General features: G+C 43.3%; 1 protein-coding gene and 1 pseudogene across 1 annotated transcript in view; one reads left to right on the forward strand and one right to left on the reverse strand.

Annotated features, from left to right (window-relative positions):
- CLSTN2 (calsyntenin 2) overlaps window positions 1-27,516 on the reverse strand; it is a 484,980-nt gene that overhangs the window by 302,894 nt on the left and 154,570 nt on the right. Inside the window, exon 2 of the mRNA XM_055127980.1 lies at window positions 7,716-7,838. Within this exon, the coding sequence (XP_054983955.1) occupies window positions 7,716-7,838 (123 nt within the window). The remainder of the gene's footprint in view (window positions 1-7,715; window positions 7,839-27,516) is intronic.
- On the forward strand, window positions 12,728-12,828 carry LOC129402842 (U6 spliceosomal RNA; annotated as a pseudogene).

Consider the following 27,516-nt stretch of genomic DNA (forward strand, 5'->3'; position numbering starts at 1 on the left):
ACAATTTAGAAACTACTTTTCTTACATTATTTAACTAATTGTCCCCAGGCTGCCACATATCCGAACAGCCCAGACAACAGAACTTGATGGCGTGGCTGGTGGCTGCATCCTGCCTTGAGATGAACTCCACACTCCCTTAACATCATTGTAATGGTTTATAATTACACCACTGTAATCAACTGCAAATGAATGAAACACAGGTGACTTAGTCAGATTATGCTCATTATTAGCTTAGAACAACTCTGATTCCATGGACATCCACTACCTGCCCCAGAGCTCACCTGCCTTAAGCCACACATTAACCACCACTTCCCCCCGGGGAATGCATTGTGATTAGCTCTGGTTTATATATAAGAAAAAAGCTTCCAGGGATGCCAACAACACCTTCCACGGCAGATCTGGGAGGTGAGACCAGGTGTGTCTGGTAGAGGCCTGTGACAGGTTTCGGGGAGGGGGAAAAACATTCCCCTCTCACCCTAAAACAGAGTGACACCAAGTCCTGAGGGAAGGCCTCTGCCATCAGGCTTCTTGGGGGGCCTGAAGCATGCACATTCTAAGACAAGCAGGGGCCAGACAGATGGCCAGACACTGCACAGAACAAGGTGGACAAGCAGAGCTAACCAGGAAGAAAGGGCATCTTCTGCCACAGCCAACTCATTACACCAGCCCATGTCCATGTCCTCGGCAATTTTCGAGGCAGATTTCAGAGAGCTTCCCAGCCTGAGAAGATGCCAATATGCCCAAGCATTCTCTGCAGCCCTGTCCTCACAAAAAGCAATCCAGGGCACCCCTGACGTAGACAAATGAACACTTCTATTATCTCTAAAAGGCCATCTAATTCCTTTAAAAGTTTCTACAGTTTCCTAACTGGCCTCAGCGAGGCCCATACAGAAATGAATAAGTTCACATGATGTCCAGCTTGCCTTCATGACTGTGCATGTGTACATGTGTGTTGCACACAGTGGACAGGTTTTTCACTGTTAACTCAAGGATTTTTCTGTGTCTGATTTTCCACAAAGGTCAGTCCTACTAAGCTTCGACTCTAGGATTAGAATCGGGTCTAATAGACTTGAGGGAAGTCACATGTGCTGCTCGTGTGGGGCAGGGCTCAAAGATGCATAAAGGGAAAGAGCTCCAGGGCCAGCCTCAGGACTGGTTGGCACTGGGATACCAAGCAAATAAATTCTTTGTCTCTCTGAGAGTTAGTTCTCTCCTTTATGAAAGCACCAGAGAGAAAGATCTGTGCCAGAAAAAAACTCAAATTTATTAACCTTTACTATATCTTGAATCACTGCAACATGTATCATAGGACATTAGCCAAATTTAAGTAAAACCAACACTCTGGAAAGCTTTTGTTATTTTACAAAAGAAGATAGTGAGGCTACTGTCATTGATGGTTCCACCATTTCAGCACTAAATGACACCAATCAATGAGCCATGCAGAGAGAGGAAATGAGATTCATGTGTTGGGAATGTGACCACAAATTCAGACAATGCTTATGGCAAGCCCTGTAACATGTTTCAGAAACATTAAATGTTTGTCCATTTAATTCTAATTTCTAATTCCAGAAATCCATCCAAATGACAGGATCTAAAAATGAGGATATACCTTATAACAGAAAAGGACAGAAGGAGGTATTTTCCCACTCTGGAGAAGCTCACATTCTCTCTTGAACATGTATTTATTTCTCTCTCTCTGTCTCTCTCTCTGTCTCTCTCTCTCTCCTCACATGTTTCTATGTAAATATTGTTCAATGAAACTATTTTGCTCCACCTTAAAAAAACAGCCCAGAAGTAGACGAGTAACCCCCCTGTGAATGGTCATTAACAAACAGATGAGATATAACAATGAGTGTTCTCAAATGAGAAGACTTGCAGGAAAGAGAATCCTCAGACACTATTGTGGAATGTAAATTGGTATAACCACTATGGGAAACAGGACAGAGGTTTATATGATCTAACATTATGTTTCTGAGTAAATGTTGAAAGGAAATGAAATGAGGACCTCGAAGAGGTTTTTATACCACCTTTTTTCATTGTAACATTATTCACAATAGCCAAGATATGGAAACAAACTTAATGTCTGTCAATGGATAAATGAACATATATATGATAGTTAACACAATATATAATATACATGTGCATGTGTTCATATATGTATATACATGTTCACATATGTAGAAACAACCTAAGTATCTGTCAATGAATAAATAATAGAGAATATATAATATACATGCACAGATATAGACATATGTACACTGTCCATGAACATATGTGGAAATAACAAATCACGAATCACGAAAATCCCGTTAATCACTGATTTCTCAGGCGGGCTCAGTAACCTCTCATTTCATCCTTTCCCTAAGATCTTAGAAGTCTATCTCAACTCGGCCCTCCCAAGGATGTCAATGTCGATGTCACACTGGGGGCTCTTTCAGGGTCAGGGGAATGAGATCCAGCCTGTTACTGGATTTTGCATATGAATACACCATGGGAAGCTTGCAAGGCTGTCCCATGTGAGCAGGAAACTCCAGAAGATTGCCAGTTTCTCCCAGAGGGAGAAGTAGGCTACAGGATATCTGAGAGCTTGCTTTTAAGTCTCTCTCTGGATGTTGGCCATTGATGGGATTACACACACCTGGGTTCCTCTGCCGGTACCTTCATGCATGAGGTCTGTCCGAACGTGTGGAGAGGTGCCTCGAGCATGGCTGTAGCTAGGTTCCAGTGGTCTTAGTGGTCTTTGGCTGCCGGGAGCTCTGCTCGGGGTGGGGAGGGAAGCTGGAGCCCATCCCCTCCGAGGGGCCCCGGGGAAGACAGCCAGGCGTGCGGGCAAGAGACTCTCTGGATTGGATTATGTGGAAATAACCCAAGTATTTATCAGTGGATAAATGAATAGAGAATATATATGTATGTACACACATATATCAAGAAAGGAGTGCTCATCTTTGTAACAGCATTAAATGAATCTTACGTATTCTATGTTAACTCAAAGGTACATGCTACATAATAACACTAATATGTGTAATATAAACATGCTGAGCTCATAGATAGGAGGATGATGGTTACTGGAGACGAGGGGTGGGGAAAACAGGATATGGTACTCAAGGGAAACTAACTTGCATTTCTAAGATAAATATGATTTCGGATAATAAAGCATAGTAAATGATTATGATTATTGATCAATATTATAGGTTTGAAAGCTGCCAAAAGCGAATTTTAGAAGTTCTCACTATAAAAAAAGAAATGGTAATTCTGTGAAGTGATGAAGGTGTCAGTAAAAGGTGATGGTGGTAACTGTTTCACAATATATAAATTATCAGATCAACGCATTATGCATTGTCAACTTATACCGTGTCCTATGTCAGCTGTATCTCAATAAAGCTAGCAAAAATAAGAGGTAGAAAAAATGGAAAAGATTTATTAAGTAGAAAATCAGAAAGTCGGCTATTTAAGCTCCTTCATGGCCATGATTCAGAGACACACCAAAAAAATCTCGGACTGAGCATCTCGCTTCAGAGATGCCTCCGGACTTTAAGCCAGGCCGATTTCACAGGGGAGCCTCAGACGGGGGCAGGTGTCATCCCTCCACCTGCTTCCTAAGAACCCCGCCAACTTTCAGAACCCAATGAGAAGGGCAGGTACATGGGTTCAGTGATGGTGAACTCCGGGCCTCAATGGATAGAGGAAGATTTGGTCCTTCTCATGTCACCTCTATGGGACCCTGAAGGTCACACCCACAAACTATCTCTGGCTGCTATTTAAACTCCTTGACGGCCACAATCCAGGGACACACAAAAGAATCTCGGAACCGGGCAGCTTGCTGCAGAGATACCCAGGCTCTAATTATCTAAAGTTTTAGAATTCCAGGAGCATGCAGCCACGTGACATCTTACACTATTCACAACAAGCAATACAAAAGAGAGTATGGGGGAGATTGTCTGCCACAGAGGCAGGGGGAGGCAGTGGGATGAAGGGGGAGTATTTGGGGTATTGGTGGTGGAAGATGTGCACTGGTGGAGGGATGGGTGTTTGATCATTGTATGACTGAAACTCAAACAGGGAAGCTTTGTAACTGTATCTCACAGTGATTCAATAAAAAAATAAAATCAGAGAGCCACTTAATCAGCATTAGAAGAACAGTTAATAAAACATCTTTCCTTATTTTAGTGGAAAATGAACTGAAGTGTAGACAATGAGATGGGATATAATTTGGAGGGAAACTAGAAAGACAACAGGAGGAAAATAAGCTTAAGAACGCTAACAGAAGCTCTGGGGACAAGAACAGACATACTCCATATTTCCTTGCAAGTGTTTTGCACTATTTGCCTCATTTTCTGTAATAACTTGATTGTTTATTGTCATAATTGATTATCATCATATTTGAATGATGATCCTTGTCACAATCAGATGTACTCTAAAAGTGATTTTATATGCCTGAATCTTGCATTAATATGCAAAATGCAATCATGATTTTTTTAATTCAGTGAATAATATTTTACACAGGAAACTTTTTTTTAAAATAAAATGTCTTAAGTGGTGGGGAGGAGGGACCCCCGAGGTAAAACCAGACAGAGCAAAGAAAACATGATGGAACAGTTTCCAAGAGATGACAACTCACCTCCCAGGCTGGGCTGAAGGTAAAGGCAGCTGGAAAAAAACTTCTCCTGGAGACAGACATGCCACAAGAGCAGATGATAAGGGGGACTAAAAGCTTCAGTTGACTTCAAGAAGGGATGGAGACAGCAGATATGAAATTTCCAATTTTATGAGAATGATAGAGATCGGAAATAAATCTTCAGTATTTTCTTTTTAAGATAAATGTTTTAGAATAAATGCCTGCAGCATGGATGGATGGCAAGTGGCAGCATCCTGTCTGAGAGCAGATCGTAAATAACATCGAGAAAAATAGCTCTGACCATTCTAAGGAGAACCTTTATTTTTTACTCTTAAAAGCCTGGAAGATTATATTTTGATGCATTAAGAGGGCATGTGTGCGTGTGCGTGCGTGTGTGTGTGTGTGTGTGTGTGTGTGTGCGCGCGCGCGTGTGTATGTTAGCTCAGCTGCCAATACTAGGGGAAGTATAAACATTGTCTTTTGTGGAAATCACCACTCAGGACTTGCCTTCGAAGCAAACCTTAATTTCAAGATGTGCCTGGAAACCCGAAAGCACCTCTAATGATCAGAATACAAATTGCCGTTAAGAATATTTGACGCGTGTGTGATAGAAAGGAACCCCCAGGAGAACCTTCAGGTGTGATGATGAATTGTCTTTCCGCTACCAAGGTTAAGTCATGTCTTGGAAAACAAACCATGTGAATATCATATTTACTGGAAATGCTGTTTCATTTCTATGTGTTGGTTGGGTAGATGGTCGGCAGATTACAGGGCTCATAACTGTAGGACCGAATGCTTATTCAATAACCACAGTTTCCTCACTCACCATCAGCTGACGACAGAGTGGCACAAAGGGCAGCTACGATGAATAATCAAACGCATCCCTTATCTTGTAAAGCATTAACCGCATTACACTGAAATGACTGAATGGCATAGCATCCACTTAACGGCCCATTTAATAAGTCATTGCTTTTCTCTGTTCTCATTTGAAAAGGGGTCACCCACTCACAGAAAACCCCAAAGGACCTGTCTGGGGGAAGGACCTCTGTGCTCAGGTAGCAAGAGAATGGGGAAAGTAGAGTGGGATGCAGGTTCTCACTAAAAAGGGGTGGATTGGTGCTGGGAAATTACACTGGTGGAGGGATGGGTGTTGGAGCATTGTATGGCTGATACCCAGTCATGAACAGCTTTGTAAGGGTCTATCTCATGGTGATTCAATAAAATTAAAAAGTAATATTTAAAAAAGAAATAGCTAATTGAAAATAAATCATGCATGTATCTCTGTCACTGTCATCCCGTTGCTCAACGATTTGCTCGAGCAGGCGTCAGTAGTATCTCCATTGTGAGACTTGTTATTACTGTTTTTGGCATATTGAATACGCCACTGGGAGCTTGCCAGGCTCTGTCATGTGGGAGGCATACTCTTGGTAGCTTGCTGGGCTCTCCAAGAGGAACGGAGGAATCCAACCCGGGTCAGCTGTGTGCAAGGCAAATGCCCTACCTGCTGTGCTAAGTAAATAAAATTTTAAAAGTCAAAAGGGGTGGAGCAGCCCGGCCCAGATGGCAGAACCAATTAACCACACATGCACTGGGACCTGCCATGGCTATGGGCAATCTCCCCATTTCTAAGTGTTGTCTCTCTTTTAGGTACATCACACAGAACATGACATGTGAAACTTTTCCATGATACAAATATTATTGCTAGTGTTTGTTTTTTTTAAACTTCTTTCCCACCTTTATGTTAAAAACTATGGGTTGATTTACTCCATACCAACTATGTCCAGAAAGGGGCTAATTTGGAATATTATTAGCTGGTCAAGAGGGCTTGGGGGACTATGACTTATCTTTTGTAGAATAGGAAGAAAGCAGATATCCAGGTGGTACTGGCTGATCTGGGACTCTGCGAATGGCTCAGGATGTCAGAAAATGACCTAAGCACAATAGAAGTCAGGCTGGCTTTCTGGGTGGCCGTAGTTCAATATAAAATAAAGAGAAAGCCTTCTTCTGAGAACCAAGAGTAAGTCCCTCATGCACTGCAAGAAAGCTTACGGGTTTGTGTTACATAACACTGAATTTCCCCATTCAACTCACCCCCTCACTTCCTACTTTTTAATGTTCTGTAATGAAAAAAGGGCCTTCAGAGGGCTTATCTCTTATAAGTGGAAAAGAGCCAATTTTTCTGCCCAAGTAGCTCATAATGTAGCTGACAAACTGTCAGAAAAAATAGACTTCATCATGAGGAGAGCCTCAGTCTGGCACCCATCTATCATAAAGCAATCTTCTAGAAATCTTGAAAACCTTCATTAAATTTCCCGTCTTTCTCCTGACAGTTATGAAATGTTAACGATATTGCTCATGATGCAAGCGCCTTTAGAAATCCTTTGTCCAATCCCCTCTCCCCTCGGCCATGACTCCTCCCCTTCCCTTTGCCCACATTTATGAAAACACAAACCTATTCTTCACCTGCTACCCCAGCCTCTGTGGCCCCAAGGGAGGCCAGGGGAGGAAGTACTGGCAACGTGGATGACAATGACCCAGTGACCGGGTCCTCAGGCACAAGCTTCAGAGAGCAACATGACACCATCTTGGGATTCCTCCTACATTCACTGCTCCTCTGACATTCAAGAACAAAACCCTTAGTCTACCCATAGCAAATACTTCCTTGTCCTTCTTTCTTTTCCTTTTCTTTCATCAACGTATCAATCCATCCGGCTTCACCTGTCTTTGATGTTAGGTAGTGGGGAGAGGGGGTGACACTTTCTTATGTCTGAGTCATGTCTCCAGAGAGACAAATCCCCAGGGAACTTTACCAGCCTATTTCCAGCAGCAGGGATCGCTTTGACAGAAGAGCATCTTTCACAAGAATAGGAAGCACGCATCTTGCGTTAGAGACAGCCCCAGAGGAAAACACCCCGAAGACACTCTGAATCCACACCAGGAAATCAGAAGCAGCACACAGCTTTGAAATCACAGGCTGATAGTTCCTGAGCTGCAGAAGAGGGTTACAGCTCCCACTCCCGACCCTGGCTTTGCAAAGGTTTCCCAACAGACCTCCAACGTGAGCTCAGCCCAACCCCACCACCCGGAGTGCTCATCTTACCTGCAAAGGGAACAGGCGCATCTTTATCCAGGGCTACCAGAGGTGGGTCCAGGATGACGGTGTCATTGTTTTCCGTAATGACTCCGTGATAGGAAGTCTCGATCCAGGGCTTGTGCTTGTTGACTAAAGAAGGATAAGGAAAATATAAAATTTTATAAAAATGTGATTTTTCAGACCATCATTTGGATCACTAATTCATAGGGGTTATATTATTACTCTACCTTTGCCCAACCACACTTAACATGAAAGCTGCAGAATATGCTGGTTCCATTTGCTATATACATACATGTATATATATGTACATATGTATGTATATATATATTAATGAATCACTGTGAGATAGTTACAGACTTACAAACTTTGGTGATTATGTTTCAGTCATACAATGATCGAGTACTCATCCCTCCACCAGTGCCCATTCTCTACCACCAATGTTCCCAGTATCCCTCCCACCCTGCCTCACACCCTTTCCCCCACCTCTGTGGCAGGCACATTCCCTTTTCCTCTCTCCTTTTGGATGTTATGGTTTGCAATACAGGTAGTAAGTGGTCATCATGTTTGGTCTGTAGTCTACTTAAAGCACACTTTTATAGGGCCCATTCCCAAGGTGCTGGGGTATCCCTCAGGGCCATTCTTGGGGATGTTTGGCCCAGTAGAGTGGGCCTGATGGTTCAGGGTTTGAGTTTGGTCTTTGGGGGCGGCAAGGGGGGGACTAGGGTAATACAATGCCAGAGGTGAACTCAGGGATGTGTCCTTACTAGGCATGTGCTGAGGTCTGAGCCATGCCTATGGACTGTATGACACGAGTGAGTCTTCAGAGAAAAGGGGGAAGCAACAGTTTTTGGAGCACACCAACAGAGAAAAGGGCAGTGTTAAGATTCAAGCCTAGTGCTTGGCTCCATGATCATGGATTTTGTACCTAACCACGATCCTCTTATTTCCATTTCTGCTTGCCCAGAGCAGATAGAAATAACTATTGACCAAAAGCCTTCACTCAAATATACTACCCTATTAATAGGCATTTTCAAGAAAATCCCTTATCAGTCAACAAACTAGGAGATTAGTTTTGTGTGCTGCTATTTCTGACCCCTGCCAAAGCTGATCCAGCAATAGGTGCTGGGCTTATATTTTACATGCATAATACATGTATAAGACCAACATGTATGTGGAGATACAATGATTGTATCTATCAATAGTCTAACTTGCTAATTGCAAGTTGTTGTTTGTTGCCCTTCAGTCCTCTGATCATTGGAATGAAATGTTGTCTAAGAAATACCCAATCAATTTAAAATACATGGAAAATACATGGAAACATATGGTACAAGCTGAACTCTTGTACAGCTTTCTTCTGGAGAAAAGAATTCGGAGAGTTCATCTCTGGTCCCTTAGAATGTGACTTTATTTAAATATTGAGTCTTCCTAGAGGTCATAGAGAGTTACTATGGGTCATTATGGTGCGGCCCTATCCAACATATCTGATGTCCCCTGAAGGGGGGAATCTGCCACAAGAACAGATGTGTAACTAGGTAGGAGTCCATGTGAAGGCTAGAACTGTACTGTATAAGCTAAGAAGTACCAGAAGTGGAGAGAGGCTGACCATAGGATTTCCTACTGCTGGTCTCTGTACCCAGGAGATGACACATTTTTTGTGGTTCTAAGCACGCACCCCCACCCCATATCACATCATGCTTGGTCACAGCAAGCCCCAGTCCATGAAGACAAGTTATCTATTATAGTTAACAGGTACTAAAGGTGAAGAATTAAATAAGACAGTAGAGTGTTCCCAGGTGAGACTCTTCTCTAAAAAAGACTCCCAGGGCTGACCCTGGTTTAGTTCTGGCACGACTGTCTCCTGTAGGAATAGCTGCTCTGACCTCCTGCTGTGGGAAATCCTGTCCTGCTCCACTGTCCCTGTGCCCTGGCCTCAAGAGCGATCTTTCTAAGGAATAAGTGTGACCACTCAACAAAGACAACCTAGTTTTTTTTTTAAATTGAATCACTGTGAGATGGTTACAAGCTTTCATGTTTGGGTTACAATCTCACAATGATCAAACACCCTTCCCTCCACCTGTGCACATTCCCCACCACCGATATCCCAGGTATACCCCCTTTCCCACCCTCCCCCTGCCTCCATGGCAGACAATATTCCTCATACTCTCTCTCTCTACTTTTGGGCATCATGGCTTGCAACACAGATACTGAGAGGTTATCATAAGACAACCTAATTTTGTCCTTATACTCACACACGCACACACACACACACACACACACACATGCCTTTGTGGAAGTCTGAATGCAGAACAGCAATTTTAGGAAGAGCACGGGTTAGGAGGAGCCCGAGAATAATCAAAATGTCTATGGCTGATCCTCATGGCCTGATCCAGTTTCAAAGGCATGGTCGGTACAGCAAGTAGCTGCCCCTGCCCACTCCTCCCTCTCCAAAAAAGGCATCATAGCTAAACAATAAATAGCAGCTCCTCAGCAGCCACAGAGGCAGCTGCACTAATTAGAAAAATAATGATGAAACCATTGTCACAAGGTGTGACTTTTATAAGCCAGATGGATACCTGGCTTATAAGTAACAAGTGGGAAAATGTAAAACCGTTTTGTACTTTTTGATTACTTTTTGATTTCCTCACTGTGTGCACGTGTGTGTGCGTGCACACACACACTACACACACACTTATATTGTGATATACATGAAATACACAGTATGAGACATACTCTTTAGTATATATGTACATACTTGTTTTTACCCCTTTGTTTCCTATGGTCAAGGCAAAACCAAAGCTGCCAGACTTGAGCTCTCAGACTTGATCTAATGACATATGGGTTGGGACCCTTCCCAAGGCTTTGGCACCAAGGTCAGGTAGGTGCCATTTCGGGTTTGCTGGTTGCCTCAATCTGGCCCCTCTGGGCTCCTTCTCATCCATTCCACAGCAATGGTGAACTAAGCAAGGGGCAGATGGAAAGGACAAGGACCTCTGCGTTGCTCCTCTCAGGTCTTGGCCCCTGAGACCCATTTCTACTCATCGAATCCTGACCAGAAAGCGAGCATCTCTGCTCACCGAGGGTGGGAAACAGTCTGCAGGCTCATCCATGCTCGCGCGTTGGCATTCTAACTGGTGCTTCTTTATGGACCTTGGAAGAATTACAGCCACCCTGGGCTGTCCCCAACACTCCTTTGCTCTTTTATTAGTCATCAACACAAATGCAATGTAAATAATTTGCAGCTGTTGGGAGATACAATTAATCTCTTTTTGCCTTTAATTAAGCCGAGGGGCCTATTCATTAGAAATGTGTACCGAGGATGTGCCAGGAGCTCACTCAGTGTTGCAGATTCATTGTGCCTCTCAGCTCCAAGGCAGACAGTGGAGAATCCACAGTCCCAGTTGTTGCATTTTAGGCTGGTCCTATCAAGTCGGGTGTCTGCTCAGACTGTGAACATCCTCCACAGTAAAATGAGGGCTCCATTTTACTCCTCCAACACTCCTCCACAGGATTCTCTGGTCATTCAGAACTGGGGTACCCAGTCCTGATGCTCCATTACTCTGCCTCAACCCCTGGCCTCCAGCAGGACACTATCGATGCCGGTTAGGAAAGATGCTTTGTAGACATGGAGTGCCTGCGCCTCATCCTCCCAATCACAGCCCTGCCTCCCTTTCTTCTTCTCTAGCTCTTTGGCAGTTGGTTGATTAGTTAACACCTATTAGACATTTAACGTGCACTCATCATTCCACAACAACTCATTAGAGAGAACTGTGTATCTCATTTCGAAGGCAAGGAGCTGAGCCTTGTAAATCCTTTTGGGGAAGATAAGAATGTTAATGTCCCTAAAAAGCTGTCATTTATCTCCCCCTTTCAAGTTTCCTTCAGATCAAGTTCAACTTTTGCTTTGTCAAGGTTGATAAGCATTGATTTTGATGAGGAGCTGTAATTAAATCTCCTTTGCTTCATCTGGAGATCAAATTTTGTAGGATATAAACCAATAACTTGACATTTACAGGATTTCAACGATAAGGATATTGTTCATGGCCCAGTCCAGGGTTACATTTCTCAGTGGCCCAATATTTCTTCCAAAAACAACATCCCTAGTCACCGGACCACTAGGAATCAACTGCATTGATTCTTTAATTCTATCACAGTGTTGAATTAGCTTCATTTTCATATGAAAACAGCATCTTTTGTAAAGACGATTTTTAGTTTTCTAAACTTAATGACTATCTTTTTATTTCCATGTAATAATGAAACACTGGGCTTCCTCCTCATGTCTCAGCCATGCTGAAACTTCTTAATTATTCCTTCTTTTCCAACTTCTTTCTTGAAATGAAGATACTTCATAAAGTGTGAAAATTGCATGAGATCATTTAGGCACACCAAGTGCCTTTAGCATAAAAAGGCATTCAAGTACTCAGGCTTATCTCGTTCTTTGAAATGACTGAATGGTGTGGTGGTTTTGCCTCTCAGAGCTGTTTAGGCCAGCTTTACTCATTCCACAAATGTTTTTGTAGTTCCTAATATGTGCAAAAGCACTCTCCCCTTACCCATAAGCTGTAACACAGAGTGTGTGAGTGGCGGGGGGCAGGGTGGGTACCTGAATGCATTTGGCAAACTTCAACACCCACTTTTAATAAAAAATATTAGCAATAAAGGACTAGAATGGAAGCAACAGGACAAAACATGTTTATAAAATCCTGTGGTTAACTTTACACTTAAAGCCAAAGAGTTAATGCTGTCCTATCAAATGTAAGAGGAATCCAAACACAGATGCTCCCTTCCTTTCCCTTGTGCTATTCTATTTACATGGTCCTAGATGGAAACTGTAAGCTCTGCAATAAGGCAACAACAACAAAATAGAGTGGAAATGAATTCAGCAAAATAGTTTTCATTCACAGAAAACATAAGCATCAATGAAACTAGACAAGCCACAAAATACCAGAAGGACTAGAAAGTGAGATTAGGAAGGTCACAGGTTAGAGTCAAGATATTAAAAAAGCAATTGTATTTACCACGCACTTCTGCAAGCACATACACAACTGGAATGATACAGAAAAGATTAGCATGGCCCCTGCACAAGGATAACATGCGAATTCGTGAAGCTTTCCATGTTTTTATTACTAATCATCAGGGAGATGAAAATCAAAACCACAATGAGATACCATCTCACACCATAGAGACTGGCACACATCAGAAACAAAAAACCCAAGAGCACCAATGCTGGTGTGGATGTGGGGAGAAAGAGACTCTTCTTCACTATTGGTGGGAACGCATACTGGTCCAGGCTTTTTGGAAAACAATATGGGCATTCCTCAAAAAGCTAGAAATTGAGCTTCCCAGCAATACCACTCCTGGGAATATGCCCTTGTGTTCCAAAAACACATAGTAGAAATGCTATCTGCACTTCTGTTCATTGTAGCACTATTCACAATAGCCAGAATCTGGAAACAACCTAAGTACCCAGGAGCAGACGACTGGTTAAAAAAACTATGGCACATCGACACAATGGAATACTACACAGCCATTAGGAAGAATGAAGCCATGAAATTTGCTAATAAATGGATGGACATGGAGAGTGTCATGCTGATAGAAATGAGTTAGAGGGAGAAAGACAGATATAGAATGAATGAATTCATTGTGTGACATAATATATATATATATACATATGTGTTTGTATATATATACACACACATATATATAATTTGACTAATATCCAAAGCCAGGGTAAATAGGGCCCAGGAGAACTTGTCAATGGATAAAAGCTTACCACACAAATGCGTGTAGGGCGAAGGGCAGCTAGGATAGAAAAGGGACCAACATGACAATAATAGTTGGAACTGATTATTTGGACAGAAGCTGAGTGTTGAAAGTAGGAAAAGGGATATTTCTGATACCTTCATTTATTAACTGTATTGTAAACCAAACTGACTGGATCCACGGGACGTCAAAAGACCGCATGGCTGCCCACCTACGAGATGGTCAGACCTTTTTGTGAAGACACTAAATGAACGGTTTAAGACTCGTTGTGTTCCTGGAGTGAGCAGACGCCATTGGGCTACACTAGCACATGACAGGGACGAGTGGAGATGTTGCTGGCGCCCACTCAAGCAAACTGATGAACACTGGGATGAGAAGTGATACAAGTAATTGTAAACTGAAAGACCCAAAAGGGAAGAGAGGAGAGGAGAGGAGAGGAGAGGAGAGGAGAGGAGAGGAGAGGAGAGGAGAGGAGAGGAGAGGAGAGGGGAGGGGAGGGGAGGGGAGGGGAGGGGAGGGGAGGGGAGGGGAGGAGAGGAGAGGGGAGGGGAGGGGAGGGGAGGGGAGGGGAGGGGAGGGGAGGGGAGGAGAGGAGAGGGGAGGAGAGGAGAGGGGAGGAGAGGAGAGGAGGGGTGAGGGGAGGGGGAGGAGAGGAGGGGGGGATGAGGAGGAGGAGGGGAGGGGAGATGAGGAGAGGGGAAAGGAGGGGAGGGGAGGGAAAGAGAAGTGCATAGAGGCAAGGAGTCGTGGGTGGGGGACTGGAACCATTGATGGTGGGAAATGTACACTGGTGAAGGGACAAGTTTTGGAACATTATATGACTGAAACCCAATCATGAACAACTTTGTAGCTGTGTATCTCACTGTGATTCAATAATACAAATTTAGTTAAAAAAATTAAAGGCATTTTCTATGTAAAAAATACAATTGTATTTCTATATACCAGAAATAAAGGTGCATACTTAATTTAAAATTTTGAATATTATTGCATCAAAAGAGCATGAAATGTCTGAGAATAGCTTTCACAAATTCCATGCAAGATCTGTGTACCCAAAGTCTTAGGGAATCAATGAGGTTTGAAAGAAGAGCTGGAGGAGCAGCAGAGAGAATACAGGGATTAAGACACTTTTCTTGCAATTTTCAGCCCACTTAGGTTCAATTTCAGGTACCACATATCTCCTGAGCATTGTGGGGCACTGCCATGGAAACCTCCAAGCACTGCCAGGTGTAGCACCATATCTTCATGCGTTCACATCAATGATTGTTGCTTGAGAATTACTGAGAAGGGCCTTCATGTTCCTGAGCTCTACAGCCTTCCCCCAAAATAAAGAAAGAAGACCTCGAGAGATCTTAGTGCAAGACACTGAGATTATTTTGAATTTTCTTGATTTAACTCAGCTATGTTATTCTTAAATTATTGACAGTGAAATGCAAATCAAAATAGTAGAAGAATTCTTTGATGGAGAAGTTAATTCAACAAGTAATATTCTAATATTTAATCTAATATTTAATTTAATCTAATATTCTAATATCCATCCCCTCTAAGGGATGGAATAATAGTACAGCTGGTAGGGCATTTGTCTTGCACGTGGTCAACCCAGGTTCTATCCCCAGTATCCCATCTGGTTCCCTGAGTACTATCGGGAGTAATTCCTGAATGCAGAACCAGGAGTAAGCTCTGAACATTACCAGGTGTGACCCAAAAACCAACGAGAAAAAGGTAATACTAAAATAAAATTTATAAAACCCCAATTAGTCAAAACAATTTTTAAAAATTTATGCAAATGGAAGATGTACATTACCCAATTTTAAGACTTTTTGTAAAATTGCCCCAATCTAGATAATTAGATATTGAGATAAAGAAGGGCACAGCCAATTATAAAAATAATGAATGCATAAATAGCCACACATCCACATGATCCATTAATGCTGACAAAGATTCCAAGGTAATTTAATGTGGGGGAAAAACAATCTTTTCAAAACTGCTGGGAAACTGGAATATTCATACAGAAAAAAAGAAAAAGAACTTCAATCCTACTCTACACTGTAAACAAAAGCCATCTCTAGGCGGACCAGGATCCTAAATGTAGGCATTAAAATTATGAAAACCTTTCAAAGAAAGCATGCAAGAAAATCCGAGTGTCCTTGAGGTAGACAAAAATTTATTAAAAAGGGGGCTGTAGCAATAGCACAGCAAGTAGGGCGTTTGCCTTGCACTCGGCCAATCCGGGTTCGATTCCCAGCATCCCATATGGTCCCCTGAGCACCACCAGGCATAATTCCTAAGTGCAGAGCCAGGAGTAACCACTGTGCATCACTGGGTGTGACCCAAAAAGCAGAAAAAAATTATTAAAAGGAGCAAAGCCATAAAAGGAATGATGAACTTTATAGAAATTATAGATTTCTAGTCTTTCAAAAACACTCTTAAGAAATTTTCCTTTAGAGTGCCAAAGATTAAAAGAAAGATTTGTAAAATGTATCTTCCAAAGACTTGTATCCAAAATATGCAAAGAATTTTTTCAACTCAATAATTAAAATGCAAATAATGAGGGGGGGAAAAACAAAATTTCAACCTATATGTTACCAAAGCAAGTATAGGAACTGCCCATAAGAACATGAAGATAGTCCGACATGAATAGTTAATAGGGAATTCCCAAATAAAGTCCCCCAAAGGTTATGGCTGCAAGATCACTAACAGATAAAATATGACTGCGAATACCAACTTCTGGTGAAGATGTGAAACTGTGCCCTCTTGAGACATTGCTAATCAGAGGGTAAAGTAATAGTCATTTTGGAAAATAGTGTGGCAATCTTTTTAAAATAAAAAACCCACCAATACCATTCTTAAATATGTAGTTTGTACAAGAATACTTGTATGCAAACGTTCATCAAATTTTTATTCAAAATAGTGTCAAACTGGAAAGTAATGTGACTATCAAGGAGTGAACTAATGAATAAATTGCAGCCTATCCGTATAACAGACACCTACTCAACTCGACAGAGAACCCAACTACTGATCCGCACATGATCTGAATGATTCTCCCAAGCATCTCTCTGGTGAAATAAAATGAAAGAAATCAGACACAAAGGACCTTATGCTCTTTGATGTCATTCACAGGACAGTTTAGAAAATGCAGAAGTATGAGGACAGATAAAGGATTCAGAGCAGATAGGATCTTGGAGAGGGAAGTGTTGTCTGCAAGAATTCTGCACAGGGGGTTTCTGGAGTATCGAGGGACTTCTCACTTCTGTGTGCCTCTGTCAAACCTGGTCAAACTGCACATCTAACAAGTGAGCATTAATGTGTGAGTGGTCCTTCAAGAAATCCAAGATGTGGGGCCAGAGCAATAGTACAGTGGGTAGGGCATTTGCCTTGCATGTGGCTGACCCAAGTTTTATCTCTAGCACCCCATATGGTTCCCAAAGCACCACTGGGGGAAATTCCTGAGTGCAAAGCCAGAAAGGAGTAACCTTTGAGTATCACTGGGTATGGCCCCAAATCCAGAAAAAATCAACCAATAAATAAATACAAGATGATATAAAATATCAAGATGATATCAAATATTTTTCTTCAAGGAGGTTGGGACAAACCTGTGGTGCTCAGGACTTACTCCTTACTCTGTTCAGGGATCACTCCCTGACAGTGCTCAGGGAACCATATGCAGTGCCAGAAGATAGAATTGAAGTTGGCTGCATGCAGAGCAAAAACCTGGACTGCTGGCTGAGTTAGATCCCTGGTGCTCATATAATCACTCCCTTGGCCCTGTCATGATCCCTGGCCACAGAGCCAGGAGTAAGCCCCTAAGCACTGCTGGTGTGACCTCCCAAACAAAACATGACAAAAACCTGAATGCCTGTACTATCTTACTGGCTGGTATCAAAGATTTTATCATCCATATAACTCCAGGGCAAGAAAGGAAGGCTGGCTACGCAGTTTAGAAAGAAGTAGGTAAGCAGGGGCGACAGCACGTGCTAGGGAATGAAAATCTCAGCTCTGGTAATCCAGAATCTCCTCCTGGAGAAAGAAAATTCTAGGAGATGAGCCTTAGGAATTAAGCTGGGATAAGAGAACATGTGTGGAGTGTGTGTTTGTGTGTGGGGGGGGAGGGTATCTCTGAGGATTAAAGGTCAAGGCCCAGTGTCAAGAGACCCAGGTATACTCTGGGGGAAATATGAAGATGAGTGTGACTGGAGAACCAATGTCTGAGGGGCAAAGCATTTGCATCTCCCCAGAGACTGACAACTGCGGGAATCATCTGGGAGTGTCTCCTACCCCCTGACTTCCTGGGATGCTGGAGGGCCATTTCCTCTCCAAAAAAGAAGCAACAGATATTGATGTTTGTACCTTGACTGTTATTTCCTATTAAATCTGTTCCTTCCCCTGACAAATGTTTTGTCTTTCTGCTCCACTAGCCCGAGGCCAGTCAGCTCTCACTTGTCTCCCTGAGGATGCAACCCCAGAAGCGACTTTTGGATCAGTTGTCTAACTCTTGAGAGCTGAGCTCCAACCCCCTGTAGGACCAGTTTTGGCTTCTGTCTTGTCTCTTTCCCATGGTGTTCCAGCATCTGGCAAGGCTTGGGTCTTTGCACTCAGAGGAAGCATGCGTGTGATATTTCTGCTCCATTTACAGACAAATGAGGTCTAGCCAGCCAGTGCTCCTTTAGCTGGAGCACAGAACCTCTCAGGAGCATTCACAGGCTCCTATCTCTGCTTCCACCTCTGAAAAACACATTTATACCCAATAGGCGCACCAAGGATTGCAGGCTAAGGGGCTGCTGACTGACCCCTTATTTTGTCTACTTGCATTTTAAGTGGACCCTGCACATTGCTTGCAATTCCATACTTAAAACATCGGTCCTTATGAGCACAAAAACATGTACTGTGTTGATTTTGTTTAAAAGTACTCAAGTAAGGTCAACTAGACTCAAGCAAGTAGATCATTCTGGTAGACAACCATTTGCCTGTTGGGTCCACCATTGCATCCTGACCTTATCTGCTAGGAGAGATTCCAGGACTGGGGCAGATGCCTGAATCAGAGGAATGGTTGCACTAAGTAGACAGGGTCCATTGATTAGATCTTGAAACCTGCGTAGAGGTGGCCTAGCCATTGTGTCTGGAGATAAACACTTGACACAAGGATCCTAAAAATTGGCCTGGTTGATGCAGACTCTCACTCAAAATTTATTATAAACCAGAGGAACTCAATCTACTAGAAGACAGAGGACTAGGAACCACAGTTCTGGACCTAAGGGAAAAGGACCCTGAGGGGTTGCAGGAGGTTCTGGAGGGTGGTTCCACCCCTGCTCCTGTTTTCTCATTCAGACCTGGTTCCCCCTTCAGGGCTCACCATGCTGCCATGGAGCATCTGAAATTGCCAAGTGATCGCTATCAGCAGCACTTTCTCAACCACCATTTAAAAATATATATGTACTACCTCTAGTGCATGTGTGTCCGTGCAATGAAGTGGATGAAAAAACAAGAATGATTGCTGTTACATCTTAAGACGCAGCTGGATTCCCAGTTTCACACGGGAGATGGGACCCAGAGAGGGGTGAGAGGTGAGTCACAGCATTGCTCAGCCTATACTTCTTCGCCCAGGTCCTATCAGTGGCTCTTCTGCCCCCACCCCAAGACTTAGAGCAGCTCACTCTGAGAAAGCCCCAGATTTCTTGATTTCCCACACACCCTTTTCCTCATTTTGTGGTCCAGCCCCTTCTCCTCCCCACCCTCCTCTGTACTACGGGTCGCCCCAGGAGTCTTGCTCTCATACCACAGCCCCTCATGGCCGGCCACGAGCTATTTCCCAGTCTCTCATTCTCATGGAACTGTGAAAGTGTTTTGAGGGGAGCCCGATTCCTAGTGCCAGAGCTGTTCACCAGTCCCGCTAGCTCAGCACATGGATCAGCCCCGCTTTGCCTGGATGGGACCTTCTGTGCCTGAAGTCGTTAGCAGCCTTTAGCTTCCAGCTAACAGGTTTTCTCACATCACCCAAGAAGAAAGAAGGCGCCCCCCCCCAAATCATAGGGTGGCATTTGCCATCACTTAATTAGAAGAGATGCATTTCTCCTGCTCAAGGTACCAATTAGAGAGTTTTAAATACAAATCCCTGTGTATGACTCACAGGTACAAAACTTACCAAAGATGAGGCTTGCGTTTTGCTGCTTTAATTGGGTTGAAAATGCATTCGAGTAAAAGGGGACTGAGTTTCTGAATCCTTAATGGTTTGCTGGCCTGAAGATTGTTTTTCTTTCTTTCTTCCCTCCTTTCCTTCATCCCTTATCTCCCATTATCCTAATTATTCCACTTTATCCATTTATTCTCTTTCATTATTTCTTCTACCCATAAATAATTTGCTGAGTACAATGCCTCCGATCCTACTGTATCCTACTGGTGGGCCAGGAGGAAGTGTGCATTAATAATTGTGCTCCCTTAGAAGGTGAGATCTCAGTGACTTCTGCAGAAATCACTGAGATCAAGTCAACTGCTCCAGATTTGCCTAAGACAGATGCTGAGGTTGTGTGCAAAGAATAGCAGGATTACTGAACAGACAATGTAAGCATTGATGACAATTGTTATTATAGCTGACCAGGTATCTGAGCCAATTTTCCAGTCTTCCTAGTTTTTCCCCTTCTTTATTACATGGATACAATACAACCCTGCAGGACTGCTAGAAGAAAAGTAAAACAAGACCAAAGTCAGTATGTCATCAAGGAGGGTTCCTTGAAGTACCTTCAGCATCATAGACCAGGAGTCACATGGGACCAGATGTGTGCCGACAGGTAACATCCACGTCCCGCTATCTCAAAATTTATTGATGAAATCAATGCCTAATAGAACCCTGGGCTTAACTTTCAGAGCTGGGAAGAGTACATGTGTCTGTAAAAATGGTTAGGAGTCATTCAGGGAAATATTGCTGAGAATAAAAAGAGAGAGAGAGAGAGAGAGAGAGAGAGAGGACTGTGATGGTTTAATGTTCCCATTTAGTTATTTAAGCCAATCCGTTTTCAACACAAAATGTCTTACCTTCTGAACAACATTATTGAACTAAAGTGTGCACTAAATTGTGATAGTTATAACTCCTCAGGATTATTATTTCCATATCTCTTAGTTCGCTGCATTTTAAGCACCTTTAATTCCCTAAAACTAGTCCCTTAACTTGGAAGTTAGATGATTAAGGATGGTAGAAACGAGGGACAGAACTGGTCCATGGTTGGAAGCTTGCCACAATTGGAAGGAGAGAGGGCAGTTAGGATAGAGAAGGGATCACTTTGACAGTGATATTTGGAAATGATCACTTTGGAAGCGTGAAAGTACCAAAAGTAGGTAAAGGGGTGTATGTGATAAACTTTCAGTATTTGTATTGCAAACCACAATGCCCAAAAGGAGAGAGAGAGAGAGAGAGAGAGAGAGAGAGAGAGAGAGAGAGAGAGGCAGAGACAGAGACAGAAACAGAGAGAGGGAGAGAAGAAAAGTGCCTGCCATAAAGGCAGACTGAGGGTGGGGGATGGAAGTAGGGAAACTGGAAGTCTTACATTCAGAAAAGATGTTACATCTTGGTACAGAGTTCATTTATGAGAAAAGTTCTTGCTCTTAAAGCTTTTCAATAAATTGAACAAGGCCTCCTGATGATGGGAGATAATCTCTTTTCCTTAAAATCAAGAAACTGGTTGTTCACCAGGTTTCCAAAATACCTTCATATCAATATCTATATTCCTGTTTCATTGAATAACTGAGCATTCTAACCTAGTGGAATTGAAGCATAAAAATAGCCACTGCATCATGGAGCCTGAAAATGTTCTATTCAAAGCAAATGAGGAGAGTTGATGCAAGAGTACAAATTCCACTTAACATCAAGTAAGAACACCATATTTTCATTTCTTTATTGGCAAGTCAACAAGCAAAACCTGTGTGGTCGAGGCTATTTGTTCCAGAAGGTGGTAACTATGGAATACATTTTTTTTTATCAAAATTGCATTTCATGCCTTAGTTCCCAAGATGTTCAAGACAATGATTGGCAATTATCTGGTAGACAGTATATTCCGTGAAAATGCTCATCTACTTCTTCAGGCTTCCCTAAACAAGCCCTTGCGGCCCAAATTCACTTCTCATTTCTGTGGAATTTATCTGCATTTCTCCATCTCTAATGGAATTTCTCTGCATCAGACAACTTCTCTGAATTTCTCTTCCAGAGAAGTTGTGAAGTCCTAAAGGTAGAGAATGGGTCAAAAAAGGAAGAAAGAAATAAAAAAATCCCTGCATCACCACCCTAATAAATAAAACTGCAATTCCAATTCCCTGGATCACCCATAAGATCATCCCTGAAATCAGGTGTCAGAAAAGGGGGTTCCTTTGTACTCAAGTATCCACCCTTGCACTTGCTCAGCTCAGCTCAAGAACAGTTGAGTCAAGAAGGCAGCATTCTCTGAGCCTTCCCTCTCTGCATCCTCAAAAACACACCCAGACTGAACGGAGGCCCTGTCCTTCCTGGTCTGCCCACAGTTCCCCGCCTACCCTTAGCACAGTCACACTAGACTGGCCCGCAGTTTTGTGTCCTTCTTCCTTCAGGAGATGAGGAAGATGCTGTTCTTTTTTAAAAAAAATTTTAAATTTTATTGAATCACCGTGAGATAGTTACAAGCTTTCATGTTTGGGTTACAGTCTCACAATGATCAAACATCCATCCCTCCACCACTGCACATGCCCCACCACCAATATCCTGAGTATACCCTCCCTTTCCCACCCTCCCCCTGCCTCCATGGCAGACTATATTCCCCATACTCTCTCTCTACTTTTGGGCATTATAACTTGCAACACAGACACTGAGAGTTCATCATGTTTGTTCCATTATCTGCTTTCGGCATGCATCTGCCATCCCAACTGGTTCCTTCAGCTATTATTTTCTTAGTGATCCCTTCTATATTCCATCTGCCTTCTCTCCTCCACTCATGAAGCAGTCTTCTAGCTATGGGGCAACCCTCCTGGCCATTGTATCTACTGTCCTTGGGTGTCAGGCTCATGTGATGCTGCCCCACACTCCACAAATGAGTGCAGTCCCTCTATGTCTGTCCCTCTCTTTCTGACTCATTTCACTTAGCATGATACTCTCCATGTTCATCCATTTATAAGCAAATTTCATGACTTCATTTCTCCTAACAGCTGCATAGTATTCCATTGTGTAGATGTACCAAAGTTGAAGATGCTGTTCTTTCATGTCTGTTTCTCTAAAGTTTCTCAAGATCTGGTCCAGAAGCTCTTGGAGTGGGAGATGGGAAGAGGGTCCCTCAAACCCTGTCAGGGCTTCGCATGGTCAGAGTTACTTTCGTAAGGGTGCTAAGGGTACTCTTTGGTTTCATTCTCTCTGGAGTTTTACAGAGGTTATATGATACACAGCGCATTACACTACAGGCAGAAGCAGCTAGGGGAATCCAGTTGTTTTCTATTAAGCCAAGCATTTGCAAAAGTGGAAGACAGTGGCACCCTTATTGCTTTTTTTTGAACAATATAATTACTTTTAGTGAAAAAAATGCATTATTTTTATCAAAATGCCATGGGGTTAAAATTGTAGTTTTCAGTGATTAATAAATGTATGAATTAATAAATGTATGTTAATTCAATCAGCCTTAGTTACTAATGCTATCAATAGCAGAGCATATAATCCACAAAAACAAAACCTCTTTGGGGTTGTTAATGTAGTTTAAGTGCGTTAATGTATTCTGAGGTTAAAAAAAGTTTCTATATGTCCTGGCAAAGAACTTAAACTTTTATTAATATATGAAAATATATTATTATGAATAATAATCATCATTTAATGATACAGAAGGCATTTCTGTAGTAAAAAGCGGATGTGAGCTGAGGAACTGGGAGGGCGGTAGAGAGAGGGGAGAGGAAGAAAGAAGGGAAAATGGAAGAGAGAGGGAGTGAGGCAGAGAGAGGGAGAGAGTGGGGAAGAGGAAGAGATAGATGGAAAGGAAAAGAATGAGGGGGATAAAGGGAGGGAGAGTAGGATAAAAGAAGAACAGAGGGAGAGATGGGGACAAGGATAGGGAGGGAGAGGGAGCAAGACAAGGAAAGGGAGACAGGGAGAGGAAGAGAAAGGTGAAGAAAGGGAGATAGAAAAAAATGGAGAGGTAGATTGAGGGGAGAGAGGAAGAGAGACAAAGAGAAAGATGGAGAGAAGGAGGGAGAGGCAGAGGAAGAGAAAGCAAAGATTAGGGAGGGATTATCTCAAGTCCTCAAAATCAGAGTCACAGAATAAATTTTGTAATTCAACTCAGTTGGGAAAGACTCTCAATGTGGTGGCAGGATCAGATCTTTTTCTGGTTCTGGTTATGAAAGCAAGTGTTCTAATGACTCACACACCAACTCTTGTGCTTCTGGGCACTTCATAGGGACCCCAACCCTTTGAGCAAAGGAAGGGCGCCTCACATACTGTCTAGAGAAAAAATTTCTGAATCACAGTTTTTATGTACTGGGCAACCTAGTTGGAGAAAGTGCCATTAAAAGAAAAAACCTTCATAAATCATTCCTACAAAAGGCATCAAAGGTTAACGGCACTGTGATGAATTTCTGAAATAAATCTGAACTGAATTTTCAGAGCATTAAGGAAGTGATCAGTGTGACTCAAAGGAGAAAGCGTGATCTTAGCAAGTTTGAAGGGAAACACAACTGCTAATGTGTTAATTTGCCCTGAAAGCAAATGGAGCAGGTATCTTTTCATTTGCAGACTCAGAGTTTACAGCTTCCTTCTAAGAGCCTTGGGAGATCAGCATCAAAGAGCAGGCATTGGTGAGTGATCTCCAATGCATGTTGAAATATCAGTGAATGCCAAAGTTCTTGCAATTGTTTGAATTATCCAGGCAAAGATGCATAGACAGTGATTCTTCTCCAAATATAAATTCCCTTAACCAAGATTTCTGGTTTGGACATATTAACTTCTTAATAACCTTTGGCTGGTGAAGCAAATTTCAATTTCCAAGGACCTGGTAACTACATGCGAAGAAACGGGAATAAGGTTTGGATGGGTAGAGGAGGTCAAGAGACCTGACAAAAGGGAAACCCAGGCCTGAAACTGCACAGCATGGAACAAAATTTCCAGGGAATTTCAGGCAGCGAGCTGGGAAGGTCTCCGGAGAGGAAAAGTCCAGACTCATGAAATCAGATTGTCATCAGACATTGGGGAGAGGACAGACAAGCTTATTATCCACAACAAAGCACATGAATGTTCTAGCAATTAGTGGAGTTAGGGCTGGGAGAATTTAAAAGATTCTTATGAACACGGAATGATAAATGGAATTAATTGTGCAGAGCTCATTATATTGAATTAGGATGGCTATCATGTAATTGAGAGTTCTCTATTTGGGGTGTGTAGAAATGAAGATATTTACAAAAATAGTTCTATGTTCAGCCCTGACATCATTTCCTCATAATATATATATACATAATATCAGATATACATCCTTTTATTTTTTAATAACTTTCATACACATGTGTATGCACATATATCTATATGCGTGCATACACACACACACACACACACACACATATATATATATATATATATATACATACATAAAACTTTTAATGAAGACTGAGCTTCTCAGCCCTGTGCCTCCTCTCTCTGGGCCTTTCCAGGAAGGCAGTAGATTTCCAAGGGCAGGGGAGAGAACTTGGCACTGCCCAGCTGGCCTTGGTTGATCAGTGCTGCCACGTCCCTGTCAGCAGACTGTGGAGTTTGGTCAGGTGCTCCACCAAGCACACACCCAGCTGACATTCAAAGTGTCAGGATTTTGTGGGGATGTTGGGAAAGAGCCGGAGAAGCTGGGAAAGAAGTTAGGCCTAGGTGTAATGTGAACCCCATAAAAAGTGGAAGAGAAGCTTGGGGGGAAGCTTGTTAGGCAATGAAAGTCTTTTGGACCATATGGGGTGCCAGGGATCAAACCCAGGTCGGCCGTGTGCAAGGCAAGCACCTCACCTGCTATACTATCTCTCTAGCCCCTTCATCCTCTTATTCTCCGATCATGCCATGCACCGGCCCACGGAAAGGGGGTTGAATTTGACCTTGATCATGATGAAGCAGAGAACTGTCGGAGGAGCTTCTCATTCAGCTCTCCAAGAAGCCCCCTAGGAAGCCTCCTCCTCAGAGCCCTCTGGCCCCAGGCCCCAGGCTCCCCTGCTCAAATCTTTTTTCTGTCCCACTGGAAACTCACCCAGGGCCACGCAGGTCCAGGCGTCACTGTTTCCCAGAGCTGAGTCACCAGATGACTCAGCTCGCTTGGAGCGGAGGGGGGTGGCAGTCAGAGAAGTTTCTCCCTGACACTAACCCCCTTTCCCGGCTCAGTGGGGCTCCTATAGAAGCTCCCTTCCCCCCATCCCAGGAACAGATCTTCATAGATATCTCTGCTCCTCCCCGCCACCCCCCCTGCCTGCCACAGTCTCTAATGCACCAAGCAGAGATCATTCTCAGACACAATTTCACCTAAAGAACCTCTGAGGCCCCCAAGCCTCTCAGCCTCCAGAAGATGAAGTACTCAGAGACGGTACTTGAGGTCATAGCAACAATTTTTCAGAATGGTGTTTGGTTGACTCATGCTTTGATTTCCTTTTTTAATACTCCCCCAGACCACATGCGCTGCCCAGCTCTCTCCAAGGCACCTTGAGGGGACCAGTCAGTAGAGTGTATCTTACAGGAAAGTGTAGGGAGAGAAGACCACTCCATATCAATGCTGGAACCCTGCATAGAACCCCCTAAGCTGCCCACTGCAGCGCTGGACAAATTCAGACCACAGGGAGGTAGCTCATTCCAGAAGACTCAATCTGTTGAGGCAGAGAACCCCGCAGCTGAGGGGGCTCCAGTCCTGGGGAGACTGGGCTCCTTGAAGATGCTAGAGCTGATGGTAACACCTGGGCACAGACCGGTCCAGGCACTATCTTAGCACTGGATCTGTCCAGGGCCGGCCCCAGCATCAGTGCAGGCTCTTTCCTTCTCTCTTAAATTCAGGAAGCCTTTGTGTGTTGGAAAGGGAGATTATCTCCTGCTCCACCAAGCATGGAGTCGGACAAAATGGATTTTTCTCAGCACAAAGGGAAGGAAGAAGCAGGGCAGCAAAACATTAGGATAATGGGAATTGTCTGGTCCTGAGTGCAGGGGAGGCAGAGACGTCATCTCCCTGGAACTATCCTTCCAAACGGTTTGCACATAGATTGGGACAGGTTGGAGGGACCGAGGGACAGGGGGCCCAGACTGCCCTCACACAGCTGGTCCCTGGGAAATGGCTTCACTCAACCCCTCTAGTCACATAAGGAGTGTTGAATATGAGAGGGGCCAGGCTAGGTGTTGGGAGTACAGACTAAGGAGTTGAGTGGTAGCTGGATCTGGGAAAAGTGCGAGGAAGGAGGAGAGGAAGGTCCTTCCTGGAAAGCTGGGAAGCAACTTATTTGAGATCATTAGGGGCACTGTTAGTGTCAGGAAAGAACCAGTGTCCCATATTTTATTATTTCTTAATAGCCCATGCCACTTCCTGAGAGTGAATCCTTGTAGGCTCAAGAGGGGTGACAGATACAACAATGTGATGACAACAGCCCTTTGCAATGTAAAAAGTGTTCTGTCACTATAGCCCTAGAATGCATCAGCCAGATGGAGCCCCAAGGGTGGTAAATAAAGACTCTTAAACCCTAACCCTCTCCCCGGTTCCCTCATCCCTCCACAGGCCATCACAGACCAAACCTTATAAGGATGAGACCTCAAACACAACCGCTATCCAGCAGGGACCCAGAGCTAGAAAGTTCTAGAAGTCCCTTGCAGCACAGTCATTGTAGAACCCTGGGTTGCTATTGTTGAGACCTAGTTTCCCTGTTCCAACTTCTTTGCTTGAAGCAAATAAACCTGTTTTTCTGTATCACAGCCCTGCTGCCCAATTCTGCTCACACTGATGGTAAGACTATACCCACTAGTTGTGGGTCTAGTTCCTTGGCAGGAGCAACCATCGAAAGTGACTAGTGAGCCAAGATAGGACAGTCAAGCGGTGCAGAAAATTGTTCCAAGAAGACA

The sequence above is a fragment of the Sorex araneus genome, chromosome 2, assembly GCF_027595985.1.
Source record: "Sorex araneus isolate mSorAra2 chromosome 2, mSorAra2.pri, whole genome shotgun sequence".
Classification (NCBI taxonomy): domain Eukaryota; kingdom Metazoa; phylum Chordata; class Mammalia; order Eulipotyphla; family Soricidae; genus Sorex; species Sorex araneus.